This window comes from Magallana gigas, chromosome 3 (assembly GCF_963853765.1).
Source record: "Magallana gigas chromosome 3, xbMagGiga1.1, whole genome shotgun sequence".
Classification (NCBI taxonomy): domain Eukaryota; kingdom Metazoa; phylum Mollusca; class Bivalvia; order Ostreida; family Ostreidae; genus Magallana; species Magallana gigas.
Window position 1 is genome coordinate 59,747,189 of NC_088855.1, and position 19,693 is coordinate 59,766,881.

General features: G+C 35.0%; 2 protein-coding genes across 2 annotated transcripts; one reads left to right on the forward strand and one right to left on the reverse strand.

The window, feature by feature from the left end:
* Positions 1-13: 13 nt before the first annotated feature.
* Positions 14-7,702, forward strand: LOC105341432 (dynein regulatory complex protein 10). Its single transcript, XM_011447970.4, has 5 exons — positions 14-1,004; positions 1,273-1,506; positions 6,299-6,370; positions 6,630-6,892; positions 7,508-7,702. The coding sequence occupies exons 1-5, from the start codon at positions 108-110 to the stop codon at positions 7,515-7,517; spliced, it is 1,476 nt and encodes a 491-aa protein (XP_011446272.1). The 5' UTR covers positions 14-107; the 3' UTR covers positions 7,518-7,702.
* Positions 7,703-15,050: 7,348 nt separating this feature from the next.
* Positions 15,051-19,575, reverse strand: LOC105341431 (bolA-like protein 2). The gene is made up of 3 exons (XM_011447969.4): positions 19,484-19,575; positions 15,957-16,051; positions 15,051-15,731 (listed from the first exon to the last, which is right to left on the reverse strand). The coding sequence occupies exons 1-3, from the start codon at positions 19,550-19,552 to the stop codon at positions 15,632-15,634; spliced, it is 264 nt and encodes an 87-aa protein (XP_011446271.1). The 5' UTR covers positions 19,553-19,575; the 3' UTR covers positions 15,051-15,631.
* Positions 19,576-19,693: the final 118 nt, after the last annotated feature.

The window sequence follows — 19,693 nt, forward strand, 5'->3', positions numbered from 1 at the left end:
TAAGACATGTCAACAAATTAAATGTGATAAGGTTAAATCAAGATGGCAGAGTCCGTTTAGAGTAACTGACACAACATTGTATGTAATTTTTAAAGAAAGGAAAGACAATGGCGACGGGACAAGTGTCGCGTGTAATTACGGAGGCCATTCCAACTGAGCCTACCCTTAAATTACATATGCCACACCCGCCTAACAGTAAGTTTGGTGTTCCTCCAAACAAAATTCGCAATAAATTGCGATTGGATCCATCAAGAGCATTAGAGCCAACAAGAAAAAAGATTTCTACGATCGAGGCCCAGCGTGTGATGTCAGTGTTTGAGGATACGATTTGTAAAGCTGAAATTGTTTCAATCCTTCCATTCATTTTAGAGAATAGAGAGAGGTTTCGAGTAAGCCTTGGAGCTGAACTCTCTTTGTTATTGGATATTCATAAAAACACTGTGGAAAGCTATGAAGAAATCAAACAGCAGCTTGATATTCAGATGCGCCAGAGACGCATCAGAACAGCTAGCACAGAGAAGAGTGAAGGTTTTGAGGATGAGGGAATGGGAGAGTATGGGGCCAGCACAGAGAGTCCTATGCCTGAGGCAGAACAAATGGGTGGGTCACGGAGGAGCAGTGTAGCTAGTGCACGGTCCGTCCGATCGGCCCAGTCTGTGGAGAGCTATGACAGCCAGACAGAGAGGACCATGAGAAGTCTCAGTCTGGTAGCACAGCAGCTCAGCAGCTCCTGTAAAAATATCCTCAGGGCATTCCTGACCAATCCCAATGCCCTGAGCATGATCAAAAACCAGGCAAGACGAGCAGAGCCTTGCAGTATGTTTCTGAAGGATATGTCTGACCTCAGGGACATTTTGCTGAACAAGCTGTTGACCACCCCAGAGGAAGAGAAGGAGAGAATGCAGTACATTCAGGAGGTTTCCAAGCGGGAGAGACAGAACGCCACAGTGATTGAGGACCTGGAGCAGAAACTCAAGGCGGCCATGGATGATAAAGATGAAGAAGTATCTCATTTATTCAGCTTCTGATAATTAATTTCTTGATGTATATTATTGAAAAAAAGTAGAGTTCTTATTCGTAATTAAGAATTATTTAAACTTTATATAAAAAATTTGGAAGCATGTACAATAATATGCAATGGTTATCTCCACTGCTTAATAATTATTTATGAAATTAGAAACATCTTTGACACATAAATTTTTTTAAATCTTATAGAATATCAAAGAGAAAGTCCTCATCTATGAATTGTCATATGTTACACTCTTTTAACAGATCAAGAAGAAGAATTCCATCATCAGAAAGCTCCAGGCAGATCTGCGTCAGATTGAGAAGTTTTCAGACGAGAACAATAAAAGAGTGACCAATGAGGCGGAAAAACAGGAACAAGCGGATCTAAAGAACAGCGAGGGCAAGAAACAGCGCCTGATGACGGAGCTGAACCAGCTGAAAACGCAGCTGCAGAACGCGGTGATGGAACACAGGGAAAACGAGCAGGAACTGAGAAGAGTACGTCTTGTTACTGGTGTAGTGTAGTAGTCACCTCCCCCAGAGTTCACCCCCTGAAACCAGCACAGGAAATATCCCTCTCCATAGATATAGATAATTGATCAAACTTACATTGATGCCTTAGAATTTTTGATCTCTCTCTTTTATATCAATATATTTTACGGTTAGCTTTACATGCATTTCATATTGATTGTAATTTTTACGTATTTTAGTAAAGTTAATTTTTTAAATCTTGAACCAACCCCCCCAGAATATTTTATGTGCTGGTTTTGAAATCTACCCTAGAATGCACTGAGTGTAAAAACTCCTCTGGTACAAGGATGACATATTCCATTTGTTTCATAATTCTTGTTTCAAAATCAAAACTTCTTTCATTTATATCAGCATTTATATATAACCGGTAATTCAGAAATTTATTTTCATTTTCCAGCTTTGCTTTTATCAATTCCTTCAGTCAAAATTTAAATCTATGAATATCACTTTTTGGTAACAAGTTTTGATTCAGAAATACTTTGATGATTTTTCCAAAGAAGTTTGACCCCTCCGTCTATGCCATCCTTGTACCCGTGTAAGTTTGCACTCTGGATAACTTGGTAGCACTTCCTCTGTAGATGTTGTACTCCTAGCATGCACTATCCTCTGGTAGATTTGTCCTCACAATCTCTCCTACATAGATCACATATACCAGTAGATATGTAGATATACTAGTAGTACCTATTATATCTTTGTAGTTCTTAAATAGAAAGTTGTCTAGATTACATTTAGAAACTCTTGTAGATTTAAAAAACAAAACCAGATTTTTATTTTCACATTTATGATTTTTTTTTTCACTCTTCTATCTTCTTTCTTGAATTTGTTAGGTTGGTTTTTTTTTTTTATTTCTAACAAAAGTAGAAACATGAACTAGAAACAATCTGTCAGCATTAACATGAATTAGGCCATAAAAATTAAACTCTTGGTTTTAATTAGGCCAATATTTTCAAAAACAGATGCGGTCGGGTTGTGATAATTTTTTTTTTCATTACAAAAAAAAGATGAAATATTTTTTTCTTTTATTTTAATAATGCGCAATTCTTATTAAAATCCAGAAATTAAAAGCAATGTTTCAAAGCAAAAAAATAGTTACCTTACGATGAATGTATCTATCTTATCAGATTAATTAGCTAAAACTAAATAAAATGAAGAAGTCATCATGTTCTTTAAGAAACACCACAACTACAAGGCTTGAGAAAGCCATGTGTTTAGGCATAATGGGATATTTACCGGTAGTATAGTACAAGCTGCAGAACCTCTCCTTCTGTATACATTTGTAGTTACCGTAAATGACTTTCTTCTTCATACCAAAACTAAAATCATTGCTGTCGCGATCATAACTTGAATGTCCTCTAACTAGAGTTGGCGGCCATTTTCAAATGAAATAGTTAAATCTGAATTATCACGATGATTGCAATTATGTTATTTAATGAAGTCAAGCGTTTTACTGACTTGAGTATCTAAAACAAGTTCATAAATTTATCCGAATTTTTTTATAGATTTTCAAGTGCACATGCGAAATTTTAATTTTGTTCATTTAGTGATAAAAATAGGCAATGTACAATGTTAAATTAGATGTGAGCGGATCTTTGAACCATTTTTTTTGTTGGCTTAGGAATTTCTTTAACTATTATTGGTAAATTTATTTTGAGTCAGTTTTAAAAGTAATAGTAAATAATTAAGTTAGGGTAGATGCAATAAATTTTATTGCTTTTTTGAGACTTTTCAAAAGCAGATTGAAAAAATTTCCAAGGGGAATGTATCATTATATACCAGGTATATAAAACTATAAGGGGTCTATAGAGGATATCTGAACTAGATGTGTAAACTGGAGTACAACATTTATGACAGAGTAACCTCCCCTCTGAGGTGGCACTACATTAACACTCTGTGACAGGTCGGTAGTTTTCTAGTTCTGTGTTCCTTTGACCTGTGTCTGAAGGTCACTGAAGGTCACTCTCTCTCTTGCACTGGATTATGTTTGTCTTTTGTGGTCACTCAAGTAAGCATGTTAATTTCCTTTTCAAAATGCACAAGATTGAATGGGAAAGAATTACATAGAAGGTGACTTAATGTTATTTACTGAAACCCCTGCATTTGCTCATTGCGGACTAGAGGATATGATGTACATTTATAAGGGTTTTCATGATTTCATAAATAATCTTATCTAATGCTTCAATCAAGGTAAAAGCATTTGCAATAATGAAAAAACAGTAACATTTTCCTTTGAACCAGATTTTATCTCTCCTGAAGTTTTTTTATTAATCCAGTTAAGTAGTCACATCTTAGGATCTAGGAAACCCTGAATCTCAAAGTTCAATTAAAATAAAAAAGCCATTAAAAAGGTTTATTTGCATGCAAGAAGTTTTCTTAGGATTGTACAATCCTCGTCGACTTGAATATATCTTGTCACAACCTGTCTCTAATTGGCTGGTAATATATAATTTCCATATAATCCCATAATATGTTAATTAACGGTGCTACTGTTGTGGCGAGCGCAGCAAGAATTACACGTACCTTGCATCATTGTCAACTTAATGTTATTTAGTTATTAACAAACGTCAAAGAATTTTTGAGAGAGAGAGAGAGATTATTTTTTTTGTACCTTTTTTTTCAGGTTCATTTTAAATTGTTTAAAAATTTGTTTACTTTTGAATTCTAATTACATACGTTATCCGTGCCCCGAACCCCTGTTTGTAGGAGTGTGATTTTCCATTTTCAAATTTAATGTTTGACTATATGCAATATATGCATAAATTTTTGAACTGTTTATTTTTTCTCTTTATTTTTTTTTTTTAGTTCAAAATATTTTTTTTTTTTAATTTCCTCCCTACTCTTCCTTTGTACATGCATGCAAAAATGGCTTAAAATTGGATCGATATGACAGTAAAGTATGGCTCTTGCTAGTATATATATTATCTCTCTATCAAAAATTTTTTTTTAAAAACCATGTCAATGAGGCAGGTATCGCAGTCTATACTGAAATAGCTAGTACACAAAATACAGATGTTTGATCCACCTCTAAATATATCGTAGGAAATATTTGTTTACGTACATGTATATCTTGACTCAATACGAAGGAATGGAAGCATGTAAAAAATCTCTTGGATCTTACCAAAGCTTGTGCGATACTCAAAACATGTCTTTTTGTCTTTTTTGGCATAGCACCATTGATGAAAACATTAGAGAGCATTATGGGATGTAGACAAAAAGTTTTTCTTGATGAATCAGTATATAGGTTTAGCTCGTTCTTTTTTCAGGGCACACTGGTTCTTTGAGCTCACTTAGCTCACCCATGCTGCGTGCCAGCGAGCTGCATCTGCTATAATCAACATCTCATCCCAAAATTACGGTACCGATCAGACCCACCCTAACAGAAAGTAATTTTTAACCCCCAACTAAACCTTGGGTTTACTTTTGGGGTTTACTCTGGGTTTACTTGAGTGGACCCAGAGTAAATTCAAAGTTAACCCAGAGTGGACACAGAGAGAAAACCCCCGTCAAAAGTGTATCCCTGAAAGCAGGTGCTACATGAGTATTTGGAATACAAGGGCAGAAATTACAGGCAGTAAGATGATAAGATACAAATGTAAAAGACGGGTCTGCTTCACACTTCAGTTTGAAAAGTGGACCTCAAAAGCAAACCACGAGTAAATTCAAAGTAAATTCCAAGTGGACCCAGAGTAAACCTCAAATGGACACGGGGTTAAGTTGGGGTCTACACTTTTGTGTTAGAGTGGGTTTGATCGGTAGTGTAGTTGTCACAAATTTGTTTATCTTGGTAAATCAGAAAAAAGTCATCACAAATAAAAATTGGTGAACGGTATATTGATATACAAGGAGATGTAATATAGTTTGAAGTATTTTGAAATTCAAGTAATGTAACATATATCAAAGAGAGGTAACTTTATTTTAGTGATCACCCATACTTAGTCAGATATACAGTAACGATCAGACCCAACCTAACAGAAAGTAAACCCCAACTAAACCCTGGGTTTACTTTTGGGGTTTACTCTGTGTTTACTACAGTGGACCAAGAGTAAACTTAAAGTATATCCAGAGTGTAAACAGAGAGTAAACCCCGACCAGAAGTAAACCCCTGAAAGCTCACTGACGCTACATGTGTAATTGGAATATACAAGGAGAAGGGGTTACAGTTACTAACAGTTAACTGTAGTAAGATGGTAAGATAAAAGAAGGGTCTGCTTCACACTTCAGTGCATACAGTTGAACCCAAAGCAAATCCCGAGTAAACCAAAAGTAAAACCTGAGTAAACCAAAAGTAAACCCCAAGTCGACACAAATTTTGAAAAAGCAGGCCCAGCTAAGCTAGAGATCTCGGAATTTAGTTGGGGTTTACTTTGGTGTTAGGTTGAGTCTGATCGGTACTGTAGCTGCTTGAGTTGGACACTGTTGCCAAGGTGAACAAAGTTGCCCAAAAGCATATTGTCCTATACTAATTAAGTCTGCAATCCCTAATAACCCTGAAATCTTCAAATTTAGATTTCATTTAGAAACTGTTGTTTGGCCACTAATGCTCACAAAGTTTGTCTCAAAATGTCTTAGTTCAGATTTTCAAATAGTCTTTGACATGTAGCACTCTCTCTGCATCAGAGGAGAGGGACCCTTAATCAACGATTTTGACTGATTGGCTGAAATAACTGGTTATAAATGACAAATGTCCAGTGACTACCAAAGGATTGGGAAACCTTAAAAAATATAGAATTGTTATATTGTAATTTGATTTTGTTTTTTCCAGAAAAAATTCAGAGTTGAGTCACAAGTTGAGAACTGGATCCAGAAATATGATACAGACATGAATGAAAGACAGGTAGGCCTGACTGATAAAATAATGTTTGATGTTCCATATTGAACAGTCTAAGTTTAAGACTTTTTTCTCTTTAATATTGAAGCTAAAGTTTTCAATTGTGCTTGTCACAATCTAGACTATATGACAAAAACTGTTACATTGAAATAAAGTACTTTTGATTGTTACTATTGTATCTCTTTTTATAGAAGTATGAGATTTCTGTGTTTAACAGAGTAAAGTTTTTATCCTATTTATTAAATCAAAAATTTCTGTTTGCCAGAGTGAGTACGAGGAGATAGACCTGGTGTACACTGAGGAGAAGAAGCAGCTCCATGAGTTGGAGGAGCGGTTCAAGACGCTGGAGGCAGAGTACCAGCAGATCATGGAGGAGCGCCGCGTGGCAAGGGAGAAGCGAGAGGCGGCGGAGAGAGAGATGGCACTGATGGTGAAGGCCGCCACCACTATCCAGGCATTCTGGCGGTCCTTCAAAGTTCGCAAGGCACTCAAGGCCCGCAAGAAGAAGGGTGGCGGCAAAAAGAAAAAGTAAAGCTTTGTGTGAGGTGGCTGTGTTGTCTGCGGGTTGGTGGGGCATGCTGAGTGACATCACTATATTTGTGACATCACTATATGTGTTTCATCACAATAGCATGCATTGTCTTTGTAATTAAATAACTATCTATACCATCTGGTTGTTGAAATGTACTCACATGATATATGTAAACACAATAAATTGTCTGCTTTTGTTGAAGTGTGGTTTTTTTTTAACTTAGACTAAATTAAGCCAGATTTAGTTTGCTATTTACATGTGTAACATTTTGGTGTGGAATTCATGTGGACTAATTTCACCGCCATCATCAGACCTGAGGCACAGAATATTGTTTGTCACTTCTCCAGGAGCTCATCAGAGAGAATTTACAACCCATCAAATATGTATTGCCTCCACAATGTTTCTTTGTCAGTTCATCAAGTGTCCATCATGTTTGGTTTGCACATTATGATTATCAATGTTTTATTTCTCAACAAATTCTTATTTTTATAAAAAAAAATTCATTTTACCAGTAAAATTACATATCTGGTAATAATTCATGTGAACATTTTAAATGTTTATTTTCTATTGCTCTATTTACAACACATAAAGTATGTGGTTTATTTTCACAGTTCAGCTTAAAGAATGAGGCTCACGGAGAGTAATGGTAGCCAGGTTCCTTCCCTGTATTACTGTTTATGAAATCTGGACGTGAAGATAAAACATTGGTGAAAGTTCCTGTTTATGCATTGTTTGATATACATGTTTACCCCCTGTTTTACAGTTGTGTATTTGCTACTTCTAAGATAAATTCTTTTTACATTGTTTGTAATGAAGTCTTTTCTTTATTTTTGAATTATTGTCTGATAGTCAAGATAACCAATATCCACAATTTTCCCATGAAACAACCACAATGTATTCTTGTCAATTTATGAAAGAAGAATTTATAAATCACTAGATGCTTTACAATTATTACTTTGTAATTCTAGCCTTTTCAACTGTTTTTTCAATCTCAGTTAATCATATGTCATGGTTAATTATGACGTCACACGGCGTAAGAATACACGAGGTAATTTCAAAAATGATTTTGTGATGTACAGATATAAATATAAACACGAGCTATGTATTTTCTCTGAAGCGCTATAGTTACCTTCATACCCGTATGATTCACCAAAGAAAGCAACTGATACAGAGCTTACATTATTTCACAATTTTGTTATGTAAAAAAGAAATTTAGCTTGTGTTACCTTTAACAATTATTTAATGCCTGTATTGGCAGTTACACACCTGCATGTACGCAACTCATCAGGTACCAACGTGAACGCAAGCAGGGAGTGCCGCACACTTGCACCAACAACGCAACCTAACTCAAGCAGGGTTGACCGCACACTTGCACCAACAACGCAACCTTAGTGGCACTAACACGCTTTGACAGCATAACGGAATATTGAGTTTCTGGTCAATATGAGAATTCAAGTGGAGATAAATATCTGATAAGTGGAGATAAATATCTGACAAGTCGACATAATTATCTGACAAGGTAAAGTGGACATAATTATCTGACAAGGTGAAGTGGACATAATTATCTGACAAGTGGAGATAAATATCTGACAAGTCGACATAATTATCTGACAAGGTGAAGAGGACATAATTATCTGACATGGTGAAGTGGACATATTTATCTGACAAGGTGAAGTGGACATAATTATCTGACAAGTGAAGATAAATATCTGACAAGTCGACATAATTATCTGACAAGTCGACATAATTATCTGACAAGTCGACATAATTATCCGGTGGCAGATCTATGTCGCCATACGCAAGTATTCGGCAGTCATTTATTAGACAGGTCCATCATTACATTTTACCAAGCGCGATCATGAAATGATTAAACCATGATGATCTTGGAATGATAATTTTTTCACCGGTTACAGAATCAGTTCCGAATAGGTTGGTCAAATGTAAAAAAAAAAAAAAAATGTTTAATTTAGACACGAAGCCTCGGGGAGATGGGGGTATCTACATATAAAAAACTGAATGTTGAAGGAGTTGCCACCCATACACCATTCTTTTTAGCTCACCTGAACCGAAGGTTCGTTCGTCCGTCTGTATGTATTAAACTTTTCACATTTTTGACTTATCTAGAACCACTGGACCAAATTTAACCAAGTAAGCATCCATATGGGGAGTAATGCTAATTATTTAAAAATAAAATGGAGACCTTTTTTGAAAGTGAGATAATTATTAAACAGTGAAAATAGGATGCGTGTCTTAAAAATCTTCTCAAGAAACATTTACTAGTAGTGTCAACATTCTTATCACACTCTGGTTTCAGGCACGTAGCATCAGGGGGGCCAGGTTGAAATTTCCTTTCTTTTTCTTTTTTTTGCTTGTCAAGATTTTTTGGATGAGTCTGCCCCCCCCCCCCCCCCCCCCCCACTTTCAAAAACGATGCTACGTGCCTGGGTTTTCACCGTCGTGATGTTCGGGGAATAGCTCAGCAGATTTGTGGCTATGTGAGGTACTCACGTTCACAATACCTAAGGAATCAAAATCCGTAGAAATTAATTAAAAGATGTTTATTTCGATGAGCCGCAAGTTGGAAAGTGATTTCGAAAAAATCATTTACCAACGCGGTCACTCTACGGACATGAAATTGACCAATCAGGTAACTCATTTTAAAAAGGTTAACGCCCAATTTCGGCAAAATTTCTTTGATGCTTGACACTGTTAGCTAAGCCAAAAAGTGGTTACAACAATTACTCGCATTTCCGCAAAGAACCTGTAACAAAGACAGGATTAATTAACTTGAAGCCCAAACAAAATAATTAAGTTTATCTACGTGGAATACGCACAAATTTCTATTTCAAATAACAACATTTTTCAATTAATCGAACAGTGAAATATCATGAATTGCTGGTTCATGTTACTTATAACTGTTACATTAAAAAAAAGTTTAAAATTTATCAATTTAAACTTAACTATAAACTGTTACAGTACTTTAAGTTTAAATTGATAAATTTTAAACTTTTAATGTATAACATTTACATCACATATAAAGAGAAGATTCTAAATTGTTTAATTTGTGACCCCTGACCAATAATGGGGTCCCAAAATGGGTTTAAAGTTTAACTTAGAAATATAAAGGAAACTGTTTTCAAATCTTCTTCCCAAGAAATACAATTCTACATTTTATTTTTAAGCGATGAAAGCTTATTTTTGAATGTCATCGGTCCTATAACATACCAAGGCTTTGTGAATGCCGCACTATAAGAGTATTTGTCTGCACAGTCTTGATGTGTTAAAGGACCAAGGACATCTCAAAATAAGCATTTAATGATTATTATTTATATTCATATTGCTTTTTATTTGTATAAGGTATATTTGTGAATAGTCGCTAAGCCATTAAATACGCACTTTATAGTCAGGGATATGACTCAAAATATAATGCTAGAAACTTTGTAGAGAAAAAAATCTTTTTTATTAATGAATATATACAATTCAACGTTTATTTTTCACGTCGGAGTACATGTACATGCTAAATTGATAGCTAATATGTAAGTTTGAACCTTTCATTTAATATTAAAATGGTGATTATTCAAAACGCGTAATGACGTTAATATTTGTGCTCATGGCCGTGAATAGGTTAAGTGTTTTTACAGATATTTGAACGTCGCAGATTTCCAATGTGGAAATATTCACTAAATGTAAATTATATTTTATTGTGTATTAGCATCCTCATACCTCATTGTTCTCATAAAAAGATTACAATGACCTTTAAATCTTCATTTTGTATATTTTTATTTTGATAAATTTTTTTTGTATAATTATGTACTAGTTTATTTTAAATACAACTCCGTTATCTTTAATACGTTGTGGCCCAAGATAATAGGTTTGGCCAGGTGATGCATTTTGTATCTTAAAATATGATGCCAAATAATTATGCTTCTTTTTATGCATTGTAAAATCTTGGAATATATGAGAGTTTTACACTTCTTTTAAATAGTTCCATATTTAAAAATCTCGAAGTAGAATGATACAAGTAGTGTTCCGGTGAGCGATGTGACCCATGGGCCGCTTGTTAGGGGAGCAAATATAAAATTGTAGTTAATTGATGTTATAGGTAATAACATCGTCTCAAGCCACGGGTTTTGTGTCCATTCTATTTCGTGGAAATAGAATGGACACAAAACCCGTGGCTTGAGACGATGAGGTAATAAGAAATAGCAAAGCTCAGACAATATTTACATTCACCATTAAGTACGATTCCCTCTATTTCGTACAGAAATTGATTGTACATTCATAGCTCTTTAGAAACTAACAGGACTGAAATCTACCAACCAAGCTAGTGACCTACAATGTACGAAAAATCACGGACTGCACATTATAATCATGATGATGTCAGACTTAAGTTTCCATGGGGTTTTTTTTAATCTAAAATACTGATATACACGATAACTTGGTTCTTCTTTTTTTATAATAATTTCTTTTTTTTTCGATCAAATTATTAATTTGTTTAAAAAAAAAGATGTATATTAAAAATAAAAAGCAAAATATAGAAAGTGAATTGTTTGTTGATGTGATGATGTCTATTCTTTTTCTTTTAAGATTCTAAGACTTTAGTTATGAGAAGTAGTAACCTTCAGTTGATTGTGCTAATGAAAAATAAATACTGTGGATGCCTATCATTAGCTACAGTCCTCTTGGAGAGAATACTGGTATCTTAGCTATAGTCCTCTTGGAGATAATACTGGTATCTTAGCTACAGTCCTCTTGGAGTGACTACTGGTATCTTAGCTACAGTCCTCCTGGAGTGACTACTGGTATCTTAGCTACAGTCCTCTTGGAGTGACTACTGGTATCTTAGCTACAGTCCCCCTAGAGCGACGACCGGTATCTTAGCTACAGTCCTCCTATAGAGACAACCGGTATCTTAGCTACAGTCCTCTTGGAGTGACTACTGGTATCTTAGCTACAGTCCTCTTGGAGTGACTACTGGTATCTTAGCTACAGTCCTCCTGGAGTGACTACTGGTATCTCAGCTATAGCCCTCTTGGAGTGACTACTGGTATCTTGGCTACAGTCCTCCTGGAGTGACTACTGGCATCTAAGCTACAGTCCTCTTGGAGTGACTACTGGTATCTTACTTACAGCCCTCCTGGAGTGTCTACTGGTATACTGTGGAATCAATAGAATTCGTGGTGGCTTAATTTTCGTGGTATTCTTGGATAGCCCTCTCCCTCGAATTTACAACCTCAACGAACACAAATTTAGGAAGAGTTGTTATCGTTACTGAAACTGAAAACCGACGCATCCACGAAATTACATCCCAACGAATAAGCAAACAAGAGGCCCATGGGCCACATCGCTCACCTGAGGAACAATAGGTATGATAAAATCAGCTTAATGGAGTCATAATACAAACTATCTGGACAATGTACAATAATACATGTTGATCCTGTATAAATAAAATCCATTTTCCCCCTGGATATTCTTATGTTTATAATCATTAGTCCCTTTTCTAACAGGATGATTTTATAGTCATATAATATGTTGAGAATTGCAGATCTCAAAAAGATCCTTAACAATTGTTTATATATGGGATATAAACGTACATAAACTCTGAACCTTCTTGTGAGGCCAAAGAATTGTCCTGGGGCCAAAGTCTTAACAATTATAAAGAATCATCTGGCTGATTAGTTTCTGAGAAGAAGATTTTTAAAGATTTACCATATATATTCCTTTGTTAAACTTTGACCCCCCCCCCCCCATTGTGGCCCCACCCTACCCCTAGGGATCATGATTTTCACAACTTTGAATTTACATTACCTGAGGACGCTTCCACACAATTTTAAGCTTTCCTGGCTGATTAGTTTCTGAGAAGAAGATTTTTAAAGATTTACTCTATATATTCCTATGTAAAACTTTGACCTTCCATTGTGGCCCCACCCTACCCTCGGGGGTCATGATTTTCACAACTACGAATCTACACTACCTGATGATGCTTCCACACAAGTGTCAGCATTACAGACTGATTAGTTTCTGAGAAGATTTTTAAAGATTTACTCTATATATTCCTATGTAAAACTTCGATCCCCCATTGTGGCACCACCCTACCCCCGGGGGTCATGATTTTCACAACTTTGAATCTACACTACCTGAGGATGCTTTCACACAAGTTTCAGCTTTCCTGGCTGATTAGTTTCTGAGAAGAAGATTTTTAAAGATTTACTCTATATATTCCTATGTAAAACTTCGATCCCCCATTGTGGCCCCACCCTACCCCTGGGGATCATGATTTTCACAACTATGAATTAACACTACCTGAGGATGCTTCCACACAAGTTTCAGCTTTCCTGGCTGTTAAGTTTCTGAGAAGAAGATTTTTAAAGATTTACTCTATATATTCCTATGTTAAACTTCGACACCCCATTGTGGCCCCACCCTACCCCCAGGGGTCATGATTTTCACAACTATGAATCTACACTACATGAGGATGCTTCCACACAAGTGTCAGCTTTACTGGCTGATTAGTTTCTGAGTAGAAGATTTTTAAAGATTTACTCTATATATTCCTATGTAAAACTTCGATCCCCCATTGTGGCCCCACCTTACCCCCGGGGGTCATGATTTTCACAACTATGAATCTACACTACCTGAGGATGCTTTCACACAAGTTTCAGCTTTCCTGGCTGATTAGTTTCTGAGAAGAAGATTTTTAAAGATTAACTCTATATTTTCCTATGTAAAACTTCGACCGCCCATTGTGGCCCCACCCTACCCCCGGGGATCATGATTTTTACAACGTTGAATCTACACTACCTGAGGATGCTTTCACACAAGTTTCAGCTTTCCCGGCTGATTAGTTTCTGAGAAGAAGATTTTTAAAGATTAACTCTAAATATTCCTATGTTAAATTTCGACCCCCCATTGTCGCCCCATCCTACCCTTCAGGGTCATGATTTTCACAAATTAGAATCTACACTACCTGAGGATGCTTCCACACAAGTTTCAGCTTTCCTGGTCTTATGGTTCATGAGAAGAAGATTTTAAAAGATTTACTCTAAATATTCCTATGTTAAATTTCGACCCCCCATTGTGGCCCCACCCTACCCCCGGGGGTCATGATTTTCACAAATTAGAATTTACACTACCTGATGATGCTTCCACACAAGTTTCAGCTTTCCTGGTCTTATGGTTCATGAGAAAAAGATTTTTGAAAATTTCTCGAAAATTTTCATAAATTCCTAATTATCTCCCTTTGCAAAAGGGCGTGATCCTTAATTTTCACAAATTTAAATCCCCTTAGGCTAAGGATGCTTTGTGCCAAGTTTGGTTGAAATTGGCCCAGTGGTTCTTGAGAAAATGTTGAAAATGTGAAAAGTTTACAGACAGACGGACAGACAGACAGACGGACGACAGACAAAATGTGATCAGAATAGCTCACTTGAGCTTTCAGCTCAGGTGAGCTAAAAATCAACACTCCACGAAAATTGGCCTCCACAAAATTAAGTGATTCCACAGTATTAGCTAGTCCTCTTGGAGTGACTAATGATATCTTAGCTACAGTCCTCTTGGAGTGACTACTGGTATCTTAGCTAGTCCTCCTGGAGTGACTACTGGTATCTTACCTACAGTCCTCTTGGAGTGACTACTGATATCTTAGCTAGTCCTCTTGGAGTGACTACTGGTATCTTAGCTACAGTCCTCTTGGAGTGACTACTGGTATCTTAGCTACAGTCCTCTTGGAGTGACTACTGGTATCTTAGCTACAGTCCTCTTGGAGTGACTACTGGTATCTTAGCTACAGTCCTCCTGGAGTGACTACTGGTATCTTAGCTACAGTCCTCTTGGAGTGACTACTGATATCTAAGCTACAGTCCTCTTGGAGTGACTACTGGTATCTTAGCTACAGTCCTCTTGGAGTGACTACTGGTATCTTAGCTACGGTCCTCATGGAGTGACTACTGGTATCTTAGCTACAGTCCTCTTGGAGTGACTACTGATATCTTAGCTACAGTCCTCTTGGAGTGACTACTGATATCTTAGCTACAGTCCTCTTGGAGTGACTACCACTGTAAGTGTATACAATATCTGTTATCCAGGTCCAATCAAGGATGTACGGGGATTTACCCCGAGTTGTATTTCATACGCCCCAATGTCGCAGGTGACATAGAAAATAATGGAATTTATTGAGTATCAAGTATTGCAAAAAACTAGATCTGCTAAAGCAGGACTTGATTCAGTAAACAAAAAGTTTTCTCAACAGTATAGCTGTTACAGTAATGTATTGTCAAGAGAAATATTTTATATATATCAAAATTTTCTTTGTCCACATGGACCATGGACAAAGAAAATTTTGATATATTAATTATCAATATTCAGACAGATATCAGATGTTCTACCCTACATAACAGAAACTGTGATATCAATTCGATTTTATACATTCAGCATCTTATCATTACAAATTCTTCATTAAAGTAAAATTAGTTGTACACAAAAGGTTTTATAACAACACGTACAAAAACATGTACATTGTACCATATTCTGTAAATTTAAGACTAATGATAAATAAACATGTATAAAACCTGTTAGAACATGAGTCCTAACCGATCATCCCTGTTTATACTGTAAAAGATTCAGATCATAATAAAATTACACTGATCACAATCTCAGTCCAACCTTCTGACAGAAGAGATGATGTTGTTGACAATTGACAGTAAATAGTCCTGTAATATCACTACACTACAGTGCTATCAGGAGGCCTTTGTTTTCTCCCACTGCTCTGGAGTTAAGGTTTTCATCTGGAATGCGTGGATGACCTTTAATTCTTCTTCTAAAACTTTATTCACAAGCCTACAAGAACAAAGATAAACTATTTTCATTTCTTCCACAAAATGGTTTTGTCCTGTTACACTGGTATTTCATTAAAAACCAAAAAATCTGTCAAAAATCTTGAGAAGCCTTAACAAAGAGCCTTGGTGAATTTTAATGCCATTTTTTTTAACTTATTAATTTTCCACCTTTGTCATATTAATATTCTTCATTAAAAACCGAATTTATGTCAGTGAAGAGTTCCACCTGTGTCTCTGAAGAAGGGGAAGCCCCTCAAACTTGGAGGAGACAATGACGGTCTGAAACTTGGCACCACATCCATCTGACATGTCCACAACTTCCTACAAAGAATAAAAGTACTGAGAGTACTGAAGGATGAAGGCAAGCAAAATGTACATGCATGCATACTGTAAACGTACTATATTTGGCGTGTACAACATTTGGTAGAAATTAGTTTTTGAACAAGTTGGAAGATTTGAATTAGCGTATTCCTGAATGTGACTATTCTTATACATATATGCTTGGCATTTAGCGATGTAGTTGATTTAGCAAAAGTCGCATTCCGCCAAAAGCACTAAATAGAATACACAGCAAATGTAGTGTGATAACAGTATTACAACATCTGAGTTATTTAAGAAAAACAGTCTATGATATTTTTTTCTATTGCATCTAGTCTTAAGGCCAGCATTTTTTTAATTTTAGGTTTACAAACCCGCCGCTCGGTTTTCTGAGTTTTTAGAAAAAAAATAAAATTACAAAAAAGATTTTTTTTTCTCCCCGACAGCAAATTTTTCCTAGTAGGAAAAGTGTATCGTCATTGTTATCACAGAGGCATAAAATCTGCTCTTTTTGTGTCATGATAGCCTAAAAATTTCTTACGCATCTTTTTCTCGTGCTACATTCTTCAGAGAAGCTTCTACAAGCACTCTGCTGTAAGTTTCATACTTTGAAGTTTTACCGACAGTGTTGACCAGTGGCTAGACGAAATAGTCACACTTCACTGAACATGGCTTCGATAGTTACCTGTGCAGCTGTTTTCAAGTACATCACTGTAAAATGATTCCCTTTCTTTTTGTGTTGAATTGGCATATGTATTCATTGGCTTTTTTAAACATTTATTTTACAGAGAGAAAGACAGAGAGAGAGAGAGAGAGAGAGAGAGAGAGAGAGAGAGAGAGAGAGAGAGCGATGTATTAGAGATATTATAAATTTCTGCAGTAACTATTCTCATGAACACAATTTAAAGTGACTTGCCTAGTGAATTAAAAAAAAATCATATTTTGCATATTATTGTTTGTGCATTTTCCGTTATTTTCAATTAAAATTTACCATTTCATAATTCATTGCATAGTTGTAATTTGTACATGGAAATTCAACAGGATAAAATACATGCACACATATAGTTGCAGTGATTTTATAGAGTCTGTTCACATTCACAATGTTATGTTTGAGTTTTCTCACATATAAACACCCAAACCAATTTTGTAAATAAAATGTGAGAGATCAATGAAGTTGAATATTTTTTAACTAGTCTACTGCAGAAAACATGAAAGTAATAAATATTTTGTATAGTAATAATTATATACTAGTATCATACAGGAGAAAACATTATGACTTTATGTACATAAAATTTAGGTTTTTTTTTATAAAATGAAATGTTGACATGTTCGACAATAGTCTGACTAGGAACTTTGAATCTTGGGCTAGTAACTTTGTGGCCAATTTTTGTAATTGCACACCCCTGACATTGCTATATGTACATGTAATTTCAAAGCTGTATGTCTAATATTCTATTGTACTATTTCAGTGATATGTTACACAGATGACATACTTTTCATATGCTACACTTGATGCAGTTACACATCACTATCATGAAGTTGTCATTCATTATATTATTAGAATAAAGATGATGTCATAAAAGGGTTTTTTTCTCCTACAGAACTTTACAATTTTGTGGTTCGTAAACCTAAAAATAAGAAAATTGTAGGTCAAAAGAGGTTTTTATTTTTTTTTTATTTCCTCCTCCTACGGAACTTTATCATTTTGTTGTTTGTAAACCTAAAAATAAAAAAATGCTGGCCTAATGATTTTGTGTATCCCCTCAGCATCTGGTGACATAAGACTCCACGGCTTTTCTGTCACCTTGAGACAAATATTTTGGTATTTTGTCCTTTGGCAATTTTACGCAATGTAGTATATGTGAAATAATAACTCTGAGAGATATTACACCTTATGGGTGTTATTTACTCAGGGTTTCAGTTCTCAAATTCCGATTGTTAAAAAGTTCAATGTAATGAGTAAAATTTGTTCTAAACACAAAAAGTATTTATGAAATGAATTATTATTGACAAAACATTCAATAGTTTTACTTTATTATGGAATTATGCTCAAACAAAAATTGACTTTAAGCCAAACAGAGGAAATTCGGACTAAATTTTGCAGATTTTGATTTCTGCTAAAAGTTTTTTGGCAGTAGTCTAAAATTAAAAGTTAGGATTTTATATTAAAGTCTACGTAATTTTGCATATTTTCCGTTGGTTTTACCTCACTTATTCATTAAAATAATCTTATGGCACGAATAATAATAATATTGAAAAATGCTTAAAAACGATAAAAGACATCATATCTCAAAATTTTGATCATTGACCTCATATAAATTTTATGCCAACAGAATAAGGTCAATATAAGTAGTTCAATATCATAAATGTTTTTGTATTATCATCATTCAATTTTTTGTAAAATTGAATCAAAAATGGGTAGGGATTTGAAAACTGATAGAGGAAATTCGGACTGAATTATTTTTAAAAATTGATGCTGAAATCTTAATGTTGTATACTTATTTAGTGCCACTACCATTCGTAAACTGTATCTTATTTTTTAAAGTGTTTAATTATTTTTAATATTTTATAATTAGGAAAATCTCAATCGTAGTGTAAAATTTTAAGGGATTTTTCTTGAATTTTCAATAAATATTCAATTTACTCAAAAAGTAAGTCATTGACCTACTTTTCTGAAAGTGAAAAATAACAATACAAGCAAAGGTCTATAACACACAATAGATGGGTTTTCATTATCATCAGTGGATTTTTTTTTCATTCTGAGTAAACGTCATCCTTATACAACCTCTAAGGCAAGAGAGACAACAAAAAGTTTGGGAGAGTCACATCCAACGTATGCGGGATCATTTTTAAAAGAAGTTTTATCTTTTATTATAATGTTTCAACTGTCTATATTAAACAGACAGTTTAAAGCAACTCATTTTATACTTTTTTGTAAAAAAGCAAATCATGACCTCTCGATTACCTTCCATTTGAAATCTGTCTAGTAGTTTTGAAGTGTTTGAGACTACTAGATGCATAAAACACTTGGAAAAATGACCAACACAAATTTATTTTGACTATTGATATCTTCCATGCAGTATTACTTTTTGGAAATAATTGCTATAAATACCAATAGGAGATTTACATTATGTATTATCAAAAATCTACATTAATTTCACTCATAATTTCTTAATTATTGTAATTATATCAAAACCTAACCTAAACAGTTTATCTTTATATTTACAAACCAAGTATCATTGTTTACAGCCAGACAAATTGATTATGAGTCTGTTTGGGTACGAGTCGGTTTGGATACGACTTTACCTGTTTACTTGATTCCATTTCTCATCCCATTACAGCCCCCAACCCCCGGTCAATTTTGGTTGTCTGGTAATACATAAAACACACATCGAAAACATGAAAAGGGAAGCTTTGTTATGTTAAACTACTAACCAAGTGTGTGATATCGCCGAGTTCCTGAGAGGATCTCAGCTTCTCTTCGATGTGCTCAGTGCTGGACATGTTTTCTTTGCTTTACGAATGAACTATAGCAAAACGAAAAATTCAATGAAATGTTATTCAGCAGGTTTTTCAACGAGTCAAAGAGCTATAAAATGTTACATAACTATATTCTATCTTTATATTTATTAATCAATTCACCTT